The 16,871-nt window shown below is 38.6% G+C and overlaps 1 protein-coding gene across 1 annotated transcript; it reads right to left on the reverse strand.

Annotated features, from left to right (window-relative positions):
- Positions 1–9,376: 9,376 nt before the first annotated feature.
- On the reverse strand, positions 9,377–12,577 carry LOC112193892. Its single transcript, XM_024334150.2, has 5 exons — positions 12,369–12,577; positions 11,338–11,517; positions 10,666–10,753; positions 9,842–9,908; positions 9,377–9,765 (listed from the first exon to the last, which is right to left on the reverse strand). Exons 2-5 carry the CDS (start codon positions 11,444–11,446, stop codon positions 9,712–9,714), a joined length of 318 nt encoding a protein of 105 aa, XP_024189918.1. The 5' UTR covers positions 11,447–11,517; positions 12,369–12,577; the 3' UTR covers positions 9,377–9,711.
- Between the last annotated feature and the right edge of the window lie 4,294 nt (positions 12,578–16,871).

The following is a 16,871-nucleotide window of genomic DNA, read 5'->3' on the forward strand; positions in this document are numbered from 1 at the left end:
CAAACATACGAAACGGAACACGAAAACTCCATCATAACCAAATTGAACAACAACCTATATCGGTTGTAATTTCAATTGGGTTTACCTGAAGCTGTTTGACAGGAAGGTTCAAATGACTTTCCAGTTAGGAATTCTTGGAGAGATCACTATGATTCATACTTGTACAAAGCGATAGAGTAACTTAGATATTGATTCAAAGCCATAATGGCGAGCTCGATGGGGATGAGGGCGAGGACCTGGACACCAAAGCAGCAAAGATGGATGAGGCGAGCTCGACGGCGAGAACCTGGACACCACCAGCGAAGATCCGATAGAGCAACCTCAATGGGCACGAGGGCGAGGACCTGGACACCGAAGCAGGTGATTGGGCCAAACCATTCACAAGTGGAGATAGAGAGTGAAGGCGTGGCGCAGAGATCGGTGGTAGAGATGGAGTGGAGGAAAGAGTTGGGTATGCAATCTCAAGATTGTTGAAACCAGAAAAAATTCATATATCCAATTACAACGAGATTACGTCTAGTGCATTCCTATGGCAAAAGACAAATGATTGTGAAGAAGTACAATTGTCAAGCTCGTAAAGCATTGGACTTCTAGGTTTGTTAGAAGTCTTGCCAATAATGTGTTTAAAAAAAAAATAAGTTGCAGTTTTCATGTCAGAAGAGAAGGAAGAAATTGAGGAGATAAAGTTTCCAACTAGTTCACTTCAAATTGAACTCTAAAACTCTCAATGTTGTATGCAAGTCAAACTCATCACTAGTGGACTATATAAGCATGATGTGAAGAAAAGAAAAAATGGGGACGGACGTGAGGAGGATAGCATCGGAGGAGAGGAAGAAATCAAGAAAGAAGGGTGAAACTTTCACCACCGATATGCACATTTTCCTTTGTTAATGTTAGAAACTGAAGGCTCTAATTAACGTAAATAATAAGAGAGAGGGAGACACACACACACACACATGAGAAGTATAGTGGTTCGTCTCCGCCTTAGCGGGAGACTACGTCCACTTGAATATTGTACTATGTGTGTTTGGGACTTGCGGCCCAACATGATTACATGAGGATGTAATGGGATGTCTTGAGTTGTGGGAGGAGCCATTCTTTTTATAGGTGAAGGAATGTTTCTCCTCTACAAGGTTTTCGATGTAGGACAAGCAACCACCATTTCTAGTCTAAAAAGCCTAGTTGTGAGGGTATGTTGGCAAGGCCGATGATAGGAGCATTTTAATGCGACGTTTTAATTGTTATTTCCTCATATTTTACTTAGTTATTTCCTTAAATAAATAAATTTTAATTTATTTTTTATTTTCTAGGTACAAGGGAGAAAATGGAGAAGAAATGAGCTGAAATGAAGAAATTGAGTTTTCCTGGTCCAACTAGGAATCCTAGTCAACGCATGAATCCTGATGAGGCTAGGAAACCTGAAGGCATTAGGAGACCACATGGCTTGAAGATGACGTGGGAAATATTATGGGAGATTAAATCTGATTTTTGCATGGAAAATGATGGAGATAATGTGAAAATCAAGGAGATTACGTTGAGAAAATCTTGGGAGAGTTTCAAGGGATTGTGCAACAAGAAAAAGCTCAAAACAAGTCCAGATTCATTGCTTAATTCCCTCAAGATATGTTGGCTGAAATTAGAGAATAAATCTGCAATTTTAATGTGAAAATCAAGAGAAAATCAAGGGGAGGATGTTAAGGATAAAGTCATGGAGAGATTTAAGGGAGAAAATGTCAAAAATGAGTCCAGATACATTGTCTAGGTTCATGCCTAAATATTTGGCCGAAAATTGTGAATTAAATCAGATTAAATCATGGGAAATTTGGCAACAATATATTAGTGATTGATTTTGGAGCTTTTTGATTGGTTGGATGACACAACAGAACTGACGTGGCGCTATGTGATTGGTCGAAGCTGTGTGGTGCAACCAGAAAATTCTTTGGAAATTAAATTCATGAAGTCTTGCCTTCCCCTATATATAGCCTCCTCTCTAGACGTTTTAAACACCACAACACCTCTCTCCCTCAGTAAATAAACATTAGAAAAATTATGGGCTAAATACTGGATACTACCTTATGGTTTAAGTCCAAAATCAATTCAGTCCTTGGACTTCTAATTTCATCAAAAACACCCCTGCACTTTCAATTTTGATCTAATAGGTCCAATTCGTTAATATTTTGTTATGGGTTCAAGTTATAGTTGGATTATTTGTTGAAAAGCTATTTATTTTTAATAGTATGACTCACTCTTAAATTGACTAGAGGTGGCCTGCAGGCACCACATCATAAAACATAGGCCATATATGAGCCATATTAACAAGTTAAATAATTCAATTGTCGGAAAACTAACAAATTGGACCTATTAGATCAAAATTGAAAGTGCATGGGTGTTTTTGATGAAATTAGAAGTTCAGATACTGAATTGATTTTGGACCCAAACTATAAGGTAGTAATCTGTATTTAGCCCAAAAATTATCTACATTCTCTAGTCTTCAGAAGCTCTGAGTCTCAAGCAATGAGGAGAAGAAGTCATGCAATACATCAAGATCCTAGCCACCATTCACCCTTGGGTCGTCCCTAGAAGGTTGCTTGCTTTCAAGGATCTTCAAGTTCTTCATCTCAAGGCTTCGTTATTCATCTTTCACGGTGTATTTCATACTTTCTTTTGTTTTCCTTTGTTTGATTCGTAGAGTTATGAATTCTAGTTAACATGACGTTAAGGGCAAAGTTTAAAGCCCATTTATATGTTTTGAAATAAAGTTGTGATTTCTTTATGTTGATTTATATGTTGCTTATGTGAGATTGGTTGATTGATTTTGTTTTACATAAAACTTTTGCATGTTTATGTTCTTTGGTGGCCAACTTAGGATATATGCATGTAATTGGAGCTAGATTTAAGTAGTAAAGGCTTTGGACAAAAGTCTAAATCAATTAAGGAGGATTGTAAATAGGTGAACTTATTCATAACTAGGTTGTGCACATTGGTTGACATCCTTTCTTTGTTCTTCATGCATTGAATGTGTTCTTGATTAGCTAGCTTTCTAGACTATGATTGCATGTTCAATAGGATTGATTTAGGTGCTTTCACTTAGATCAATTATTCAAGGAAAGTAAAAAATGGGAAATCGTTTGCTTTCTAACGTTTCACATGGTTAACTTCTTTCTCATGACATAGAAAATCAACTATAAGAATTGTGATTGGATTTCTGGCATATGATTGTGTTTTTGATCTTTATTCCTCTCGTTCCACCCTTGTATATATGTTTTTATATTTTCTTTATTTTATTTATTTAATTTTTTATTTAATAATCCTAAAACCCCCCTTTTGTGTTCACTTGTATATATTTTTATTCTTTATTTTATTTTTGTAAATATTATACTTTGTTTTTATTTTAATTCTTTAATTGTTTTACAATGACAGGTGTACCCTCAATCCTCAGTTAGAACGATCCCTATTTACCATATACTAATGATGACATTTTCAGGGTTAAATTATGCGCTTGCTTTAAGCGTATCAGCTGGGAAGGTGGCTTCCCGGCGACGTATTTGCCTATTCCGGATACCGTAGTGTAGCTTGAACATAGGGCTACAAGATGCAAGTAACAGTTGGATTCCATGAGGTTGTTGTTTATGCTTGGTGAGGTAGCAAACTATCCATGTATAGTGAGAGGTATCTACATCCTTTGTTGTTCTTAAATGATGCGGGCCTCCAACGATACCGTAGGGTATCAATATCATATATGCTCCGACACGGCGTGCCTAAGGGTGCCGATATTGTCGTCGAGCTCTGAAACGGCGTGCCTTAGGGTGCCATATCATCCTCAAGCTCCGTTCAGGACCTTCGGGTACCAGGTTGTCGTCGAGCTCCGGTGGTGCCTTCGGGTACCATATCATCTTCAAATCCTAGCAGCAGGCTTTTCTCTATTAAATACCAGTGATGCAGTCCTTGTTCTCTTAAAATTCTAGTAGTGGTCTTGCTCATTCAAGTTCCAACAGCATGATCCTGGCTCTCTATACCTTCCAGCGACGCCTCAAATATGCTATTGGCTCCAAGTTTGCTCTAACATGTTGAAGCTTCTGAGCATTAGCCATTGGTTGCAGCAGAATGATGCAGTGGCTCATGTTTACGGAAACCCAAGTCCTTATAAAAGGGGTTTAATCCACCGAGCCCTTATAAGACAATATATATGCATGATTCCGAACAAAGTAAACTAAGGCAACAAACAAAAAAGGAATTAAAGTTGTCAAGAACCAACAAGAAGTGTTGCTGCAAAGATGAAACAGAGAGTAAAGAAACTGAGAACAATTAATGGACGACGAACAAAAGTTTTTGTCTTACTTTATAATATGACGAAAAATAAAAGCTTTTGTTTGCATACTTTACACGTGATGGTATTGCAGACCATATATGGAGGTTTAATTAAAGTTAAAATTTCAGCTACCGTCCCCAAACTATACTGCCAAGGCCAATTTGATACCCGAACTCTCAAAAGTATCAATGTGATACCCAAAGACGTATTTTGACATCAACATGATACTTCTGTCAAAAATCTATAACGGCACCGTCTGTTTGCTGACTTGGCAAGCACGCGGGCCCCTAGAAAAAGTGAAATGACCAATTTACCCTTTTTTTTTTGTTAATTCATTTTTTTTCTTTTCACTTCTTTTTCTTCTTCTTGTTCTTGTTCTTCTAGGATTTTATTCTAGCCAAACCACCCAAGCTCAGCTTCTTCTCCTCTACCCAAGAATCAAAGAAAAATGGTTTCTGCTTCTTCTTCAACCTCAGTCCTTTTCTTCTAGTCTCTCATCTCCTTCCCCTCCACCCAAACCATCACCAACGCTGCCATCATCCTCTCCAATTCCTGCTACAAATCCATGTTCTTCGCACTTAACTCCCGGCGGACGGACCCAAAATGAAAGTTGGGTGACATGATTAAAAAAAAAATTCAAATCTTTCTGCACTCAGAAAACTGCTCTGGGCACCCGGAGACGCCCATGTCTTCTTCTCCGCCAAAACAGATCTCCTTCTTCTCTGCCTAGCAGCTTTCCTCTTCCTGGGCAACCAACTGGGAAACCGGTTCACTACACACCAAATTTTAGTGATCCTTAGCTCCACCAACCATCTTCTTTCTTTGCAGAGATCATCACCCATTCGCTAATAGCACCTCCATTCATCAAACCCCCTCCTCCGTTGCCACAACCTCAGCGTCCTCCTCTTCCACCGCCGCCGTCATGTCAGTAACAACACCAGAAACTCCAATCAAAATCACAATCACAAGGCCAAAGCAACATATAACTATGAATTCATGTATACAAGAACTAAAAACAAACCCAGCATAAACCAAAAAAGCAAAACCAACCCAGATAGCAATTGAGCACAATTAGACCAAGAAAAAGACTTGGCAGTTAGTACTTGGTACCTTTGGCTTCTCCCACACACTATCAATTGCTCGATTTGAGTGAAGAGTTGAAGCTAAAGAGCGAGCTCCACTACCTCAACAACAATGGCAAAAATCACAGAACCTCTCATCCCTGCAAATCAAACACCTCAAGCATAAGCAGATGAACCACCTCCGGACTTCGATCTCGAAACCATGCGAGGCCTCCTCCTCCACCTGTTCCTTCTCCCCTCTCAAAATTAAGTCTTTCATTTTGTCCACCGTTGTTTTGAATTCAAACATGAGCTTCTCCCTCACCGCCTCGATCCCCTCCTCCTCTTCGCTGTCGCCGACGCTCTCAATCCTCTGCCTCATTACCCTGCTCCGCCTGTCGAACTGCCCCTCTGATTCCCCTCCCAGCCGCCGAACCACCCCCACAGCCCCGCCGCCGCTTCGCCAATCAAACGAGCCGCCGCTTCGCCATCAAAATCCAGTTTCATGCACTACAGGTGATTCTGGTTCCCCCATTTCAAATCCCCACAGCAAACTGAAATTTTGCAGAGGCTTCGTCACTGCTCCGACTGTTCTTCATAAACCCACAAATCCATTCCCAGAAAATAACCAATTGTGATAGAAATAAGAGAGGATCAGATTGGGGGAGAGAGAGAGAGAGCTCGACCTATTCCTATTACTTTTTTTTTAAAATTAATTAGTATAGAAATACATTTTTACACTAGATAAAAATATCACATGGGACCCACGTGCTTGCCACGTTAACAAACAGACGGTGCCATTAGAGATTTTTGATGGAAGTATCACGTTGATGTCAAAATACATCTTGGGGTATCACATAGATACTTTTGAGAGTTTGGGTATCAAATTGGTCTTGGCAGCATAGTTTAGGGACGGTATATGAAATTTTCTCTTAATTAAATATATGAACATGACAAAAGGATGATAAGGCTTGAATCTGGTAGAGGTGTCACAATAGAAAAGCTAAAGAAGAAAAGCTTGGCGGTGCAATTAATCAGGGTGAATGAGACAAAAAAAAAAAGAAGAGTTGGGGCATGCTTTTGGAGTGCAGCAATTCAAAATGTATATTAAAGCAAAATTGTAGTAGCACAAGAAAAACATACAACTCAACGACAACCTTGTGTGCCCTTCTCATGGGTTTGATTGATCTGTCGGGTGTCCACTGCCTCTTTCGAATTCGCTTCATGCAAATGATGAGGCAAAGTGCACGAAGACAAAAGATGGGTTTTGAACACCCTGTGATCTAATTGCACCTGCAAGCAAAGAAAATAAAACAAAGCTTGGTCTCAAAATCAATGAAGGGAAGAAGCAAAAGTCAATAAGATAATGCTCACGGAGACTACCCCTGCCAAAAGTTAGCAAGGACATTGCTGCAGAATTTGTCTTTGACCTTTCATTGAATAGTTGGTGGGCACCATGATTGCTACTCTACAAATGAAACAATGAGAAACAGCGATCCCCTACCATGAGTCCAAATCCCATGTTTTTTTCTTTTGGATGACGGTGTTCCAAATTACTGCTGTGAGATGGCACCGCTTTGGCCTCACAAGTCACAAATGTATCGCTAGCCTGAGAAAACACAAATAACACTAGCGCCAAGAGTAGAGACACAGCCCCATCTCCCATTTGCTTTGTGGAAGCTCCTATGTAACCATTTCCAAGCGCATCTCTAATGCAGCTTCAGTCTTCAAGTCCATCTTCATGTCGTGTTGGTTTTGTGTTTTATTTAAGATGGAAGAAGAACAAAATAGAAGTAGGAAGGATAAATTGGGTGCCCATATCAAATTTAGGCCCGATTAAAGAGCTAGGCGAGGTTCGACATCAGTGATGTCTAAATCAGGAATCCCAAAGAAAAGCTCAATGGTGCTTCCAGTCTTCAAACGAAAATTAAAAAGTGCAACTTGGAGTTTGGTCGATGCTACGGGCGTCCATATAAAAAAAACTCGAACATTGGTTTCGTAAAAGTGCTTCGAAACCAAGTTCTTTTGGTACACAACCAAGAAGGTTTAAAAATCAACAAAATTATGAACTACAATGGTTTGATCCCTTCACAGGGTATGTAAGCAATCTAGCGACCCACTAGATGTAACCACAAATTCAAATAGAATCCCTGACTCTGCCAATCAAATTCAGCCAATCTGAATCACTGACTCTACTAGTCAAATTCACCCAAACACCGGAAAAATCAAATTAATTCAAATTACCCAAACAAACATTCAAGGGCTCTAAACCCTCACAAATTTCTCAAACACAAATCCAAAAATAAATGGGTCATCTACCCATTTATATCTCAAATGCTGGAACTACATGTGGTTTGATCCCGCAAGGGTATGTAGGCAATCTGGAATCAAATAATCTAGATGCAACCACATCCTAAACATTATCCCTATTCCAAAAATCCAAGCCCTCCAATGGGTCATCACTCATTGGAACTCTTGAACTACGAGTGGCTTGATCCCTTCTCGGGTACGTAGGCAACCCATTCCAAAATTCTGGTGCAGCCGCAAAAACAAACAACCACACATTGGTTTCTTTATAAATGGAATCAAAGGGTGTTCCCTTGTAACAAGGGATTGTAATTAAGAGACACATTCTGTCTTGAATGGGTCGAACCCAAAATAATTAAAACTCTATTCTGTTAATGAATACGAGTGAAATTACGTTGGGTGACATTTTACACTTTGTGCAATTTTTAACTCAATAAATAGGAAGAGCTTACATAGAAGCAGATCAAAGTAGTTGGGAAGAAGAAAAGGAAAGACAAAAAATTGAAGAATGGGAAAAAGAAGAGAGAGAGTAAAACTTAAAAGAAGATTGTACGCATAATAAAAAAAAATATATATATATATATATATATATTATTAGTTATGTATCTGGATTCCGGGTCCAACAGGCTCTTACATATTTCCAAATCAAAAACCGGAACCGGATCGGGTCTGTTATTATTTAGACCGAACCGGCTCGCCTGGGCCGGTTTTCCTGGTTTTGCGGTTTTTTTGCCCAGCCCTAATTGGAATTGCTAAATTGAGCAACTAGGGAAGAATCAATTCAATATGAATATTTGGATACTTGTCTTGAACTTTTTATGGGTCCCTCCCAATCAGCTCCACTGTATCAGTGGTACATTAGTGTCAACCAAAAGGTGTTAACTTGACTGCCATTCAAGATCTCTTGACTTGAACAAGACTTGGTTGGAGCACCAAATGAGAAGCAGAAAATACGGTCATAACCCCCCTTATCATCCATGAGTTGCTATCACCACACATTATTCTTTGAGATAGTTGAGGGGTTCAGATTTGGCAAAGGCAATAGCCAAAGGTGTCCACATAAGCTTGATGTTATCCAACCTCAGCAAAAGAAAATCTGGACTCAACCGACACAATGGCTTGCTGATTAGTCGGACAGTCATGCTGATTCTAAGTTATCTCGTTTCCATGCTCGGGAGCATGATTCAGGTCTTTTCAACTGTAAATACAACAGCTGAAACACCCTGCTCCGGAGCATAGTAGAGTTTTCCTTTATATTTGGCCACTGTAGTCTAGACCGGACTCCACCTAGCTGTATATCCATTTCCCAAACTCTACTAATTTTCAGACCAAAAAAAAAATCTACTAACTTCAAGTTCAAGTTCCCTCTCTGAGGCAGATTTGATGTCTCACATATCCCACATTGAAAATGTGAGCTACTGTACACCTTGTAAACTGGAATCAGGTACCTGATTCCATCAACCATGAACGCATAAGCACTAAACTTCTCCTATGATAACATTAACACGAAATAAACCTTGCTCAAAGATTCAGAATTCTCTGGATTATAACCAGAGTAAGATGCAAGTACAGTAGTTGATAGACAAGTTGACAGCAAATCAAGAAACATGAACCTCTTCGGTTATTACCTTGCTCAAAGATTCAGAATTCTCTGGATTATAACCAGAGTAAAATGCAAGTACAGTAGTTGATAGACAAGTTGACAACAAATCAAGAAACATGAACCTCTTCGGTTATTATCACGAAATGTTAAGAGTTGTCAAAAGTACATTCTTAAAAGGCCAATATCGTAGGCAAACTAGAGAATCTGATTAGTTGATTACACAAATGATTAGCTATCCTGAAGCAATATGCTAAGATGAATGGATCTTTACATGTAATGAATTTTCCAATGCAATCACTCCAGTCCCCAGTTTAAGTAATCATGAACAAAATTCCAAATCTAACATCAGTTAATAATGTCAGGTATAGGTTTGCTTCAGCATCAGTATCCACACAAAAAACTGGGTGAAATTTTTACTGTGCTCCAATCATCTAGTCATATAGGCCTTCTTCGAGCCATATATCAACTAAAAAATCCACCATTTCCTGCAGGACACCAATATTGAGATCCATATCAACATCACCCAGAGTAGGAAAGAAAGGAAAGCAAACAGAAACTTACAGCTAAAGGTATGGGCTCCTGGAAAGGTTGAGTGGTTAAAAGAAGATCCTCATACGTTGTGGTCCAGCTGAAAAAAGAAGATTCCTTAAGTACTTTCATCTTTAAGACAAAAAAAAAAGTACTTTTGTGCTGAAGAGGTAACTAAAAAGGCTGTGCATCCATTGAACAAGTATATGACACGCGTAGCCAAAAAAATCATAGTAGCATCATTCATCAACTGCAACTTTGGGAGCATATGATTCTTTCACTTAGGTTGTCATTCATCAATTTGCAGATAAGGTGAATTATTATCTTCTTCTTTTTTCCTTAATCTTTTTTCTGTTTCACAAGCAAGAATATTTTCAAAAGAGAGGCCAGTTTCTTTTCCTCAAGGATCACCCTTTACATAAAAAATTTCAAGAAGCTCTAACATGAAGTAATTCCCTGAAAGGTGGAGGGTAGGACAATAAAGGCTTCAGAAGAGACCATATGGTTCAAATGGTATGTTAGACACTTTAAAATCATGCTAGTATCAAGTTTTCTTTGAAGAACGAATACCCTCAGACAAAAAAATAATAGTAATAAAGGTTCCAAGTTCAACAAACAATGACACAAATATTGATGAATCCTTCACTTTTTCCTTCTAGATCATTGGCAAATTAAGGTCTGTTACTCCGCCAAGGAAAACTCTAAATAAATAATGAGTACTTTTTTGGTAGATCTAGTTGAAGACAAGAAATCTATAGAGAATATCAGGCGTGACCAACGAACTGATGCAATCTATTAGTATGTAAATCATTAATGTAATAAGTTTGGGAAAAAAAAACTTTAATAATAGCATTTACCTCATTATTGGTTCTCTTGGTGCTCTTCGTGGTTTTTGAGACTGATCACCAACCCATTCTTTTCTTGTCTCCTGCCAAGCTATCTCGGCTGCATTGTAAAGCCATTCATGTTATTGAAGGAATAAGATTTAAATAAAAGTCAAAAAATTACTTAACATTGTATTAGATAGATTTCAGCAGCAGACAATGTATGAAAGTGGGATTAATAATTTAATGAAGAAAGCTTTAACTCATCACGATAATTGACTTCTTCAAGTGTTGGAGGAAAGTCCTCATCTAGTATGCTTCTAACATATATCAAACCGTGTACCGCACTACCAACACCAATTTTCCAACAATGTATGAAAGTGAGATTAATAATTTAATGAAGAAAGCTTTAACTCATCAAGATAATTGACTTCTTCAAGTGTTGGAGGAAAGTCCTCATCTAGTATGCTTCTAACATGTATCAAACCATGTACCACACTACCAACACCAATTTTCCAACAACCACCACAGTTCACAACGCAACTCAGAGACTTGTGATTTGTGAATGAATGAGTACGAGTGCTAGAGAAAACAGTAGACTCATTGTTGTGACAGGAAGGAAAACAAGGGGTTTGTAACAAAAGACAGCTCATTTTCCTTCTTTTCGTTTTTCTTGGGTAGGACTGAATCTGGGAAGAGACATACCATGGTTGATAAAGACTACTTTCTCAGTAGGCTTCTCTTTATTAGTACTATCTGAAGCATCTGAAGGTTGACTTTCATGGGAATTAGAAATGCTACCATTAGTTTCCATTCTCCCCAGACCGAACAATCATCCCCTTCTAAACCACTGCTTAAAAAAAAAAAAATAGCAACGATGGAGAACTGATCTCCATGCAAGAAACATCATCAGCTTTACAAGAAATAAATCTTATGTATCAGTGAGAAGAAAGGAAAACAAAGGTAAGAGAAAAAAAAGAAAGCAACCCCTGAAATCAAAATAACTTTTCACCAAATAATTAAACGCAAACATTTGCTAACACAACAAAACATCCAGAATTCAGAGCCGTTACATGAATTCTTCGAGTCTGGATACATGCAGGCACGACACAAGACATCAAACCCTTATTTCCCTCAAATGTGTTTGCTGACTATGCTACATTTTTGGTTAAAAAAAGAAATTTTCCTTACTTTGGAATCACACCAATAACTGGGTTCTGCATACGCGTTCTAATTACAGCAATTTCAGTTCTTTGCTGGTCATGGCAGTAATTGATGAACCAAGAAGGTGACTCTCTTCTTGCATGTTTAACTCCACAGCTAATCCAATATCTAAAATCCTATAATTAGTGCACTACCCACAAGATTCCAGATTGCACCTTCCACTACTGTTATCTCATCCTAACAACCCCCATTCCATTTACAATATCAAAACAGTGGACTTTTAGCATAATCCACAGTAACCCCATTATCTAAGATTTCCAAAAGTTGCATTCAATTCTTAGAAAGAACTCCAATCAACTCAACAAAGCACAGTATACATTATCAGTTTGTTAATTCTTATTCCAACAAGACATAAACTAGAAATTTCACCAAACCAAGTTCAAGCAAAGAAACCCATTATTACTCTTCCATTGATTCAAATGCTCTCTTTAAGATTTCAAGAAAGAAACTTTGATAACAATCAAAGTAATATGATAAAAAAAAAAAAGGTGGGTGGAAAAGAAAAAGAATACCTGGGTTTCTTGAGTGCAGAGGGAACCGGTTTCGTGGGGGGTGTAGAAACAAAGCAGAGGGTTTATGAAGATTCAAGAATTTGGTTGGAAGGATAAAAAAGACTTCAACTTTGTTTTCCCTATGACAAAATCAAGGCGCAGACTTGGGACTAGGAGTGTCAAACTTGTTCATTTTCTTTGGATTTTCTTTGGATAAGGAAGTTGGTGGATTTGGACTTGGAGTTGGACCATCCATTTCATGATCCAAATCCGTAACCGAAAGCCGGCCTTGTTTTGCACCACGTGGTTCAAACTGATTTGGTAGCCTCACAATGACTATGGTCCCTTACTCTAATCCAGGGAAAATATACGTTTTTTCTTTTGCTTTTTCCCAAACTCGTGCTAGGTATTATCTTTTCCATTGAATTTTATCGGAATCTCCTTACTTTTATCACTTTGAGTTAATTTCTTAAGCCACGATTGCATATTCGATTGCTCAGTTTACTATGATTATTTTAGACTATATAGAATATCAATAAAACTTAATCGTATTTATTTCGTGAGTCACTACTATTGACAATATAGTGTATCTCAAGTTAGCTTGAATCATAAGTTATATGTGTCCATAGGGTGGTCGACAATGCTCGACTACTAGGTGATGAATTGTCTGAGGTGACCATGATTGTTGTATTTGCTCAAATGTTGTCGTCCATTAAGTGAAGAATATACATCATGCTTACTAACCTTAAATGAGGAACGAATGCACCGCATATACTTTAAAGTATGATAATATGATTATCGTAAAGCCATGATGGAGAAGGAAAGTTCACTTATTTTTATGTGATATCCAATTAACGGCATTCGAATTTCCTTTGTGCTCGTAAATGAGAAACTGATTGATTCAAGTAGCACCTTTTCTTTTCTATGCACATTTAAGTAAACATCGATGCTTCTCTCAACGTTGGGCTTGGATAAGCTGGCCTAAAGCCTAAAGTCTAAACACCTGAAGTTGAAACCTGACACACACAAAAATAAACGCGTTAGAAGATAAGTTTGGCCCAAGATCCACATGCGTTGCGTGTTCATGTTTGAGATGACTACCATGCGTTACTATTTTGAGAGATTTGACCCACAAGAACAAAAAGGAAGAAGAAAACTTGTAGAGTCGAGACCGGATTTGAATGAAATGTTATGGTGAAAAGATTGACTTGGCTATTATTCATATGGAATTGTTTTTATTTAGGATTTTTGTCTAATAATCTATTTGCATCAAAAATGTACTCTTTACACTTAATTATAAATTGTATCAGTGTATCATTCCAAGAGAGAAGACCTAAAGAATGAAACAACCATTTATTCTCGTTCTTCTCAAATCAGATCGAGGTTTACTCTCTCGATATTAGATTTGCGATTTTAAGAATTAATAGCGAAGTTGTCTGTGAGTCATGGTCTGTTAAGTAGATGGCCTAATTAACATTATAGAGATTATGGATTCAAATCTCACTCACATCAAACATGAATTTTTTTTTTGGGGGAGGGTTGGAGATGAAAAAATAAAAATCGATCGCGAGATTCACATCAAGCCATTGCCCGATTCGTTCGCTTTTACTCCATGTTAGGCTTTTGTTCTTCCAATCATGTTCCTTGAATCTCTTAATCTCTAACCTTTATGGCTTTATCTCCACCATTTCCCTTTTATCTTTTTCTTTCTATTTGTCTTTATTTCATGTCTAAGACACGGATTCGAATTCTTGTAAGGGATAGGTCAATGTGGAGAAGTTCATATTTGCTAATTCAAACTGATGAATCGAAATAAATATAAATGAATTGAAACTAACATAATATAATGTACAAAGACTCGATTTTGTAGGAGCTTAGAACAATGGTCAGTCCTTAAATCTAGAAACAATGAAATAGATCTTCTTTAGATGGCTAAATGAAGGCTTTGTTCACTTTCTTCTTTGGATGGCTCGGCGCTACATAGTGAGGCTGAAACATGTAGAGTTGGGTTGCTCTTGGCCATTCATCAAGGTTGGAAAGAGATTGAGAGTGACTCCTCTATCTTGGAAGTTGTGCTTAATCAACAGGTTGAGAACAACTCGATCTGAGGTTAGTCCGATTCTTGATGATTATAAGGAGTATTTGCAAATAAGCCCCCAAAAAAACCTAGTTTGAGCCGTCAACTCTTTCTCTAAAAACCTAGGGTTAGGGTTTCGGTTCAGTGCTTCTCCTTGTCAACAAAATGTCTTCTGTTGATGCAATGGCTGCTAGACTAGCCTCCTCTCTTGCTATCGCTGAAGGCAAGAGGCAGATTGATTTGCGACCTACGTAGGGTAAGGGTTTGCGACAGGCAAACATATTCTTGGTGGGCAAGCTCCTCACCGCTCTGGATTTCAAGGTCAGGTCTTTCATGGGGATGTTTCGCAACGCCTGGAGGGTAAATGGGTCGTTGCAGGTGGAGGAAGCAGAAGGACAAAGGGTGTTATTCACGCTGTCGGATCCGTCTGATCGAGTTCAGGTATGGCGGGGTGCCCCATAGGGGTATAATCACACACCTGTGGCTCTAGCTTTATATGATGGTATCATGCCGGTGGAGAAAGTGCCCCTAGCCATGGCATCATATTGGATAACTCTTCAGGGAATACCACCAGCGTTTCGGTCTGAACGTGTCATGACCATGATCGGCTACACGCTGGGGGATTTTCAGGAAATTGATAAGAATGCTAAGAAGACTGGGAAACTCCGGATTAGGGTTGAGATACCTTTGAATAAACCATTGCCTTTCAAGCAGTGGTACTTGGTGGAAGATGCGGTCGAGTTTCACTGTCAATTCCGTTATGACAAGCTTTTCGGAAGATGCTATGTATGTGGATTAGTCACACATGTGGGTTTGCCATGCTCCGGACCGGCACTGGATGAAGACGATGATGAAGCCGAGAGAATTGTTTTGGGGTCCCAGACCACGGTGTCAGAGATGAACAGTGGGGGCTCGCTGGGAGTTTGGGTGGGGTCAACATCGGGGCATGCTAGTGGTAGTGGGTTCACTACAGGTGTAAGAGCTAGGGTTACCACCCCATGTCCACAGTTGGTATTTCAGACTCCAGATCCTGGTCCGAGTGGGGAACCATGTTTGAATGCTTTGTTTCCAAAGCAGAAGTGACTTGTTGTGGTGCGTGAACTTCAGGGGACAGCGGAAACTCCAGAACGTATCACTGGCAAGCGTCGAAACAGAGACGACAGCCTGACTATCTCCCCTAAGAAACTGAAATTGAGTTTGGTGGTAGGTAAGAGCAATCTCATTCTTGATTCTGAAAAGCTTGGCCTGGACCCTATACAGGAGGAGACTCATTCTGGGAATATGAAGCGGAAGCGAGGACGACTTTCTGGCAATAGAAATAAGTCGTCGTCTAGTGGCAAGCAGCAGACCTCAAAGCATGGTGAGGGTAAGGAGAAGAATAAGTCTCCAACAATGAAGCAGTCTGTGGGGAAACACTCCAACCCGAAAGGGAAGGAGTTGGCTCTTTTTTAGTTTTCTGTTACTTGGGGTAAAGCTTATGTGAGAGTGTATGGACTTCTATGAGTCTTCTATGACGTTTCTAGTTTCTTGCTTGTACCACAATTGCGTGCTTGGCAAGGAAGGGCTAGTTGAATGATTTCCTTTCCGTAGAGGGCAAGGTTTATACATTCTTAGATAGGCTTGTTTAAAAACGAGCGTCCCAGAGATTTTAATGATCTACTCTAGCTTTTATAGTTTAGTTCGGACTTTCTTGCCGAGTTTTGTTTTTGTAAGTTATGGTAGACTCTAGCCTATTGGCTGTTGATCTAATGAATTCAACTTCTATTTCAAAGAAAAAAAGGAGTATTTGCAAGCTTTTGACTTTGTTAGAATTCAACATATTTTTCGTGAAACAAATAGTGTAGCTTATAGGTTAGCTCACTTTGCTTATTTATATCATTCTATTGATATGTCTTTAAATGAGACTCTTATTTTTATACAAGTTGTCCTCTATGACGATAATTGTAATGCATCTATGAGCGCTAGGGATTCAGGTATATGGGAGTGGGGATGGGCATCCTCTTAATTGGAAATAGCTGTTTATATGGATGTTATTGCTTTGGATGTAGATTATTGTTAGAGCAAAGTTTATGCGCCTTAGTTTTCCTCTATCATGATTACTATTTTTACTGACTTATTGAGTTTGACATATTTACAGATTTGTTGTCGTTATTGTTGTATTGTTAGACTTTATCCTATGAGAAGTATTTATTTGAAAAAGAAAAAGGAAAGAAGACAAAATTATAAAGTATTACTCGATTATGAATTTCTCAACACTTTTTAAAATGTTCCCTCTAAAGAACTGAACAATTATTGAAAGTGGTCGAAGTATGCAAAAAATAGATTCGATCGATCATTTTGGACATGGTAGTCTGGTAGACCCAATTATATGTCTTCTCCTTATATATTTTTGGCAGGTATATCTTCTCTGAAGACCCATCGAAGTGTCGGTAGGGTAAGCAATTCAT

Source organism: Rosa chinensis, chromosome 3 (genome assembly GCF_002994745.2).
Source record: "Rosa chinensis cultivar Old Blush chromosome 3, RchiOBHm-V2, whole genome shotgun sequence".
Taxonomy (NCBI): Eukaryota; Viridiplantae; Streptophyta; class Magnoliopsida; order Rosales; family Rosaceae; genus Rosa; species Rosa chinensis.

What these genes read in the sequence shown, in the direction of transcription:
- LOC112193892 (XM_024334150.2), bottom strand. Translation starts at nt 11,446, where the DNA reads ATGGAAACTAATGGTAGCATTTCTAATTCCCATGAAAGTCAACCTTCA. An exon ending in CCAAGAGAACCAATAATGAG is followed by an intron (nt 9,909 to 10,665) that starts GTAAATGCTATT and finishes TTCTTTTTTCAG; the next exon opens with CTGGACCACAACGTATGAGG. An exon ending in AGGAGCCCATACCTTTAGCT is followed by an intron (nt 9,766 to 9,841) that starts GTAAGTTTCTGT and finishes GGTGTCCTGCAG; the next exon opens with GAAATGGTGGATTTTTTAGT.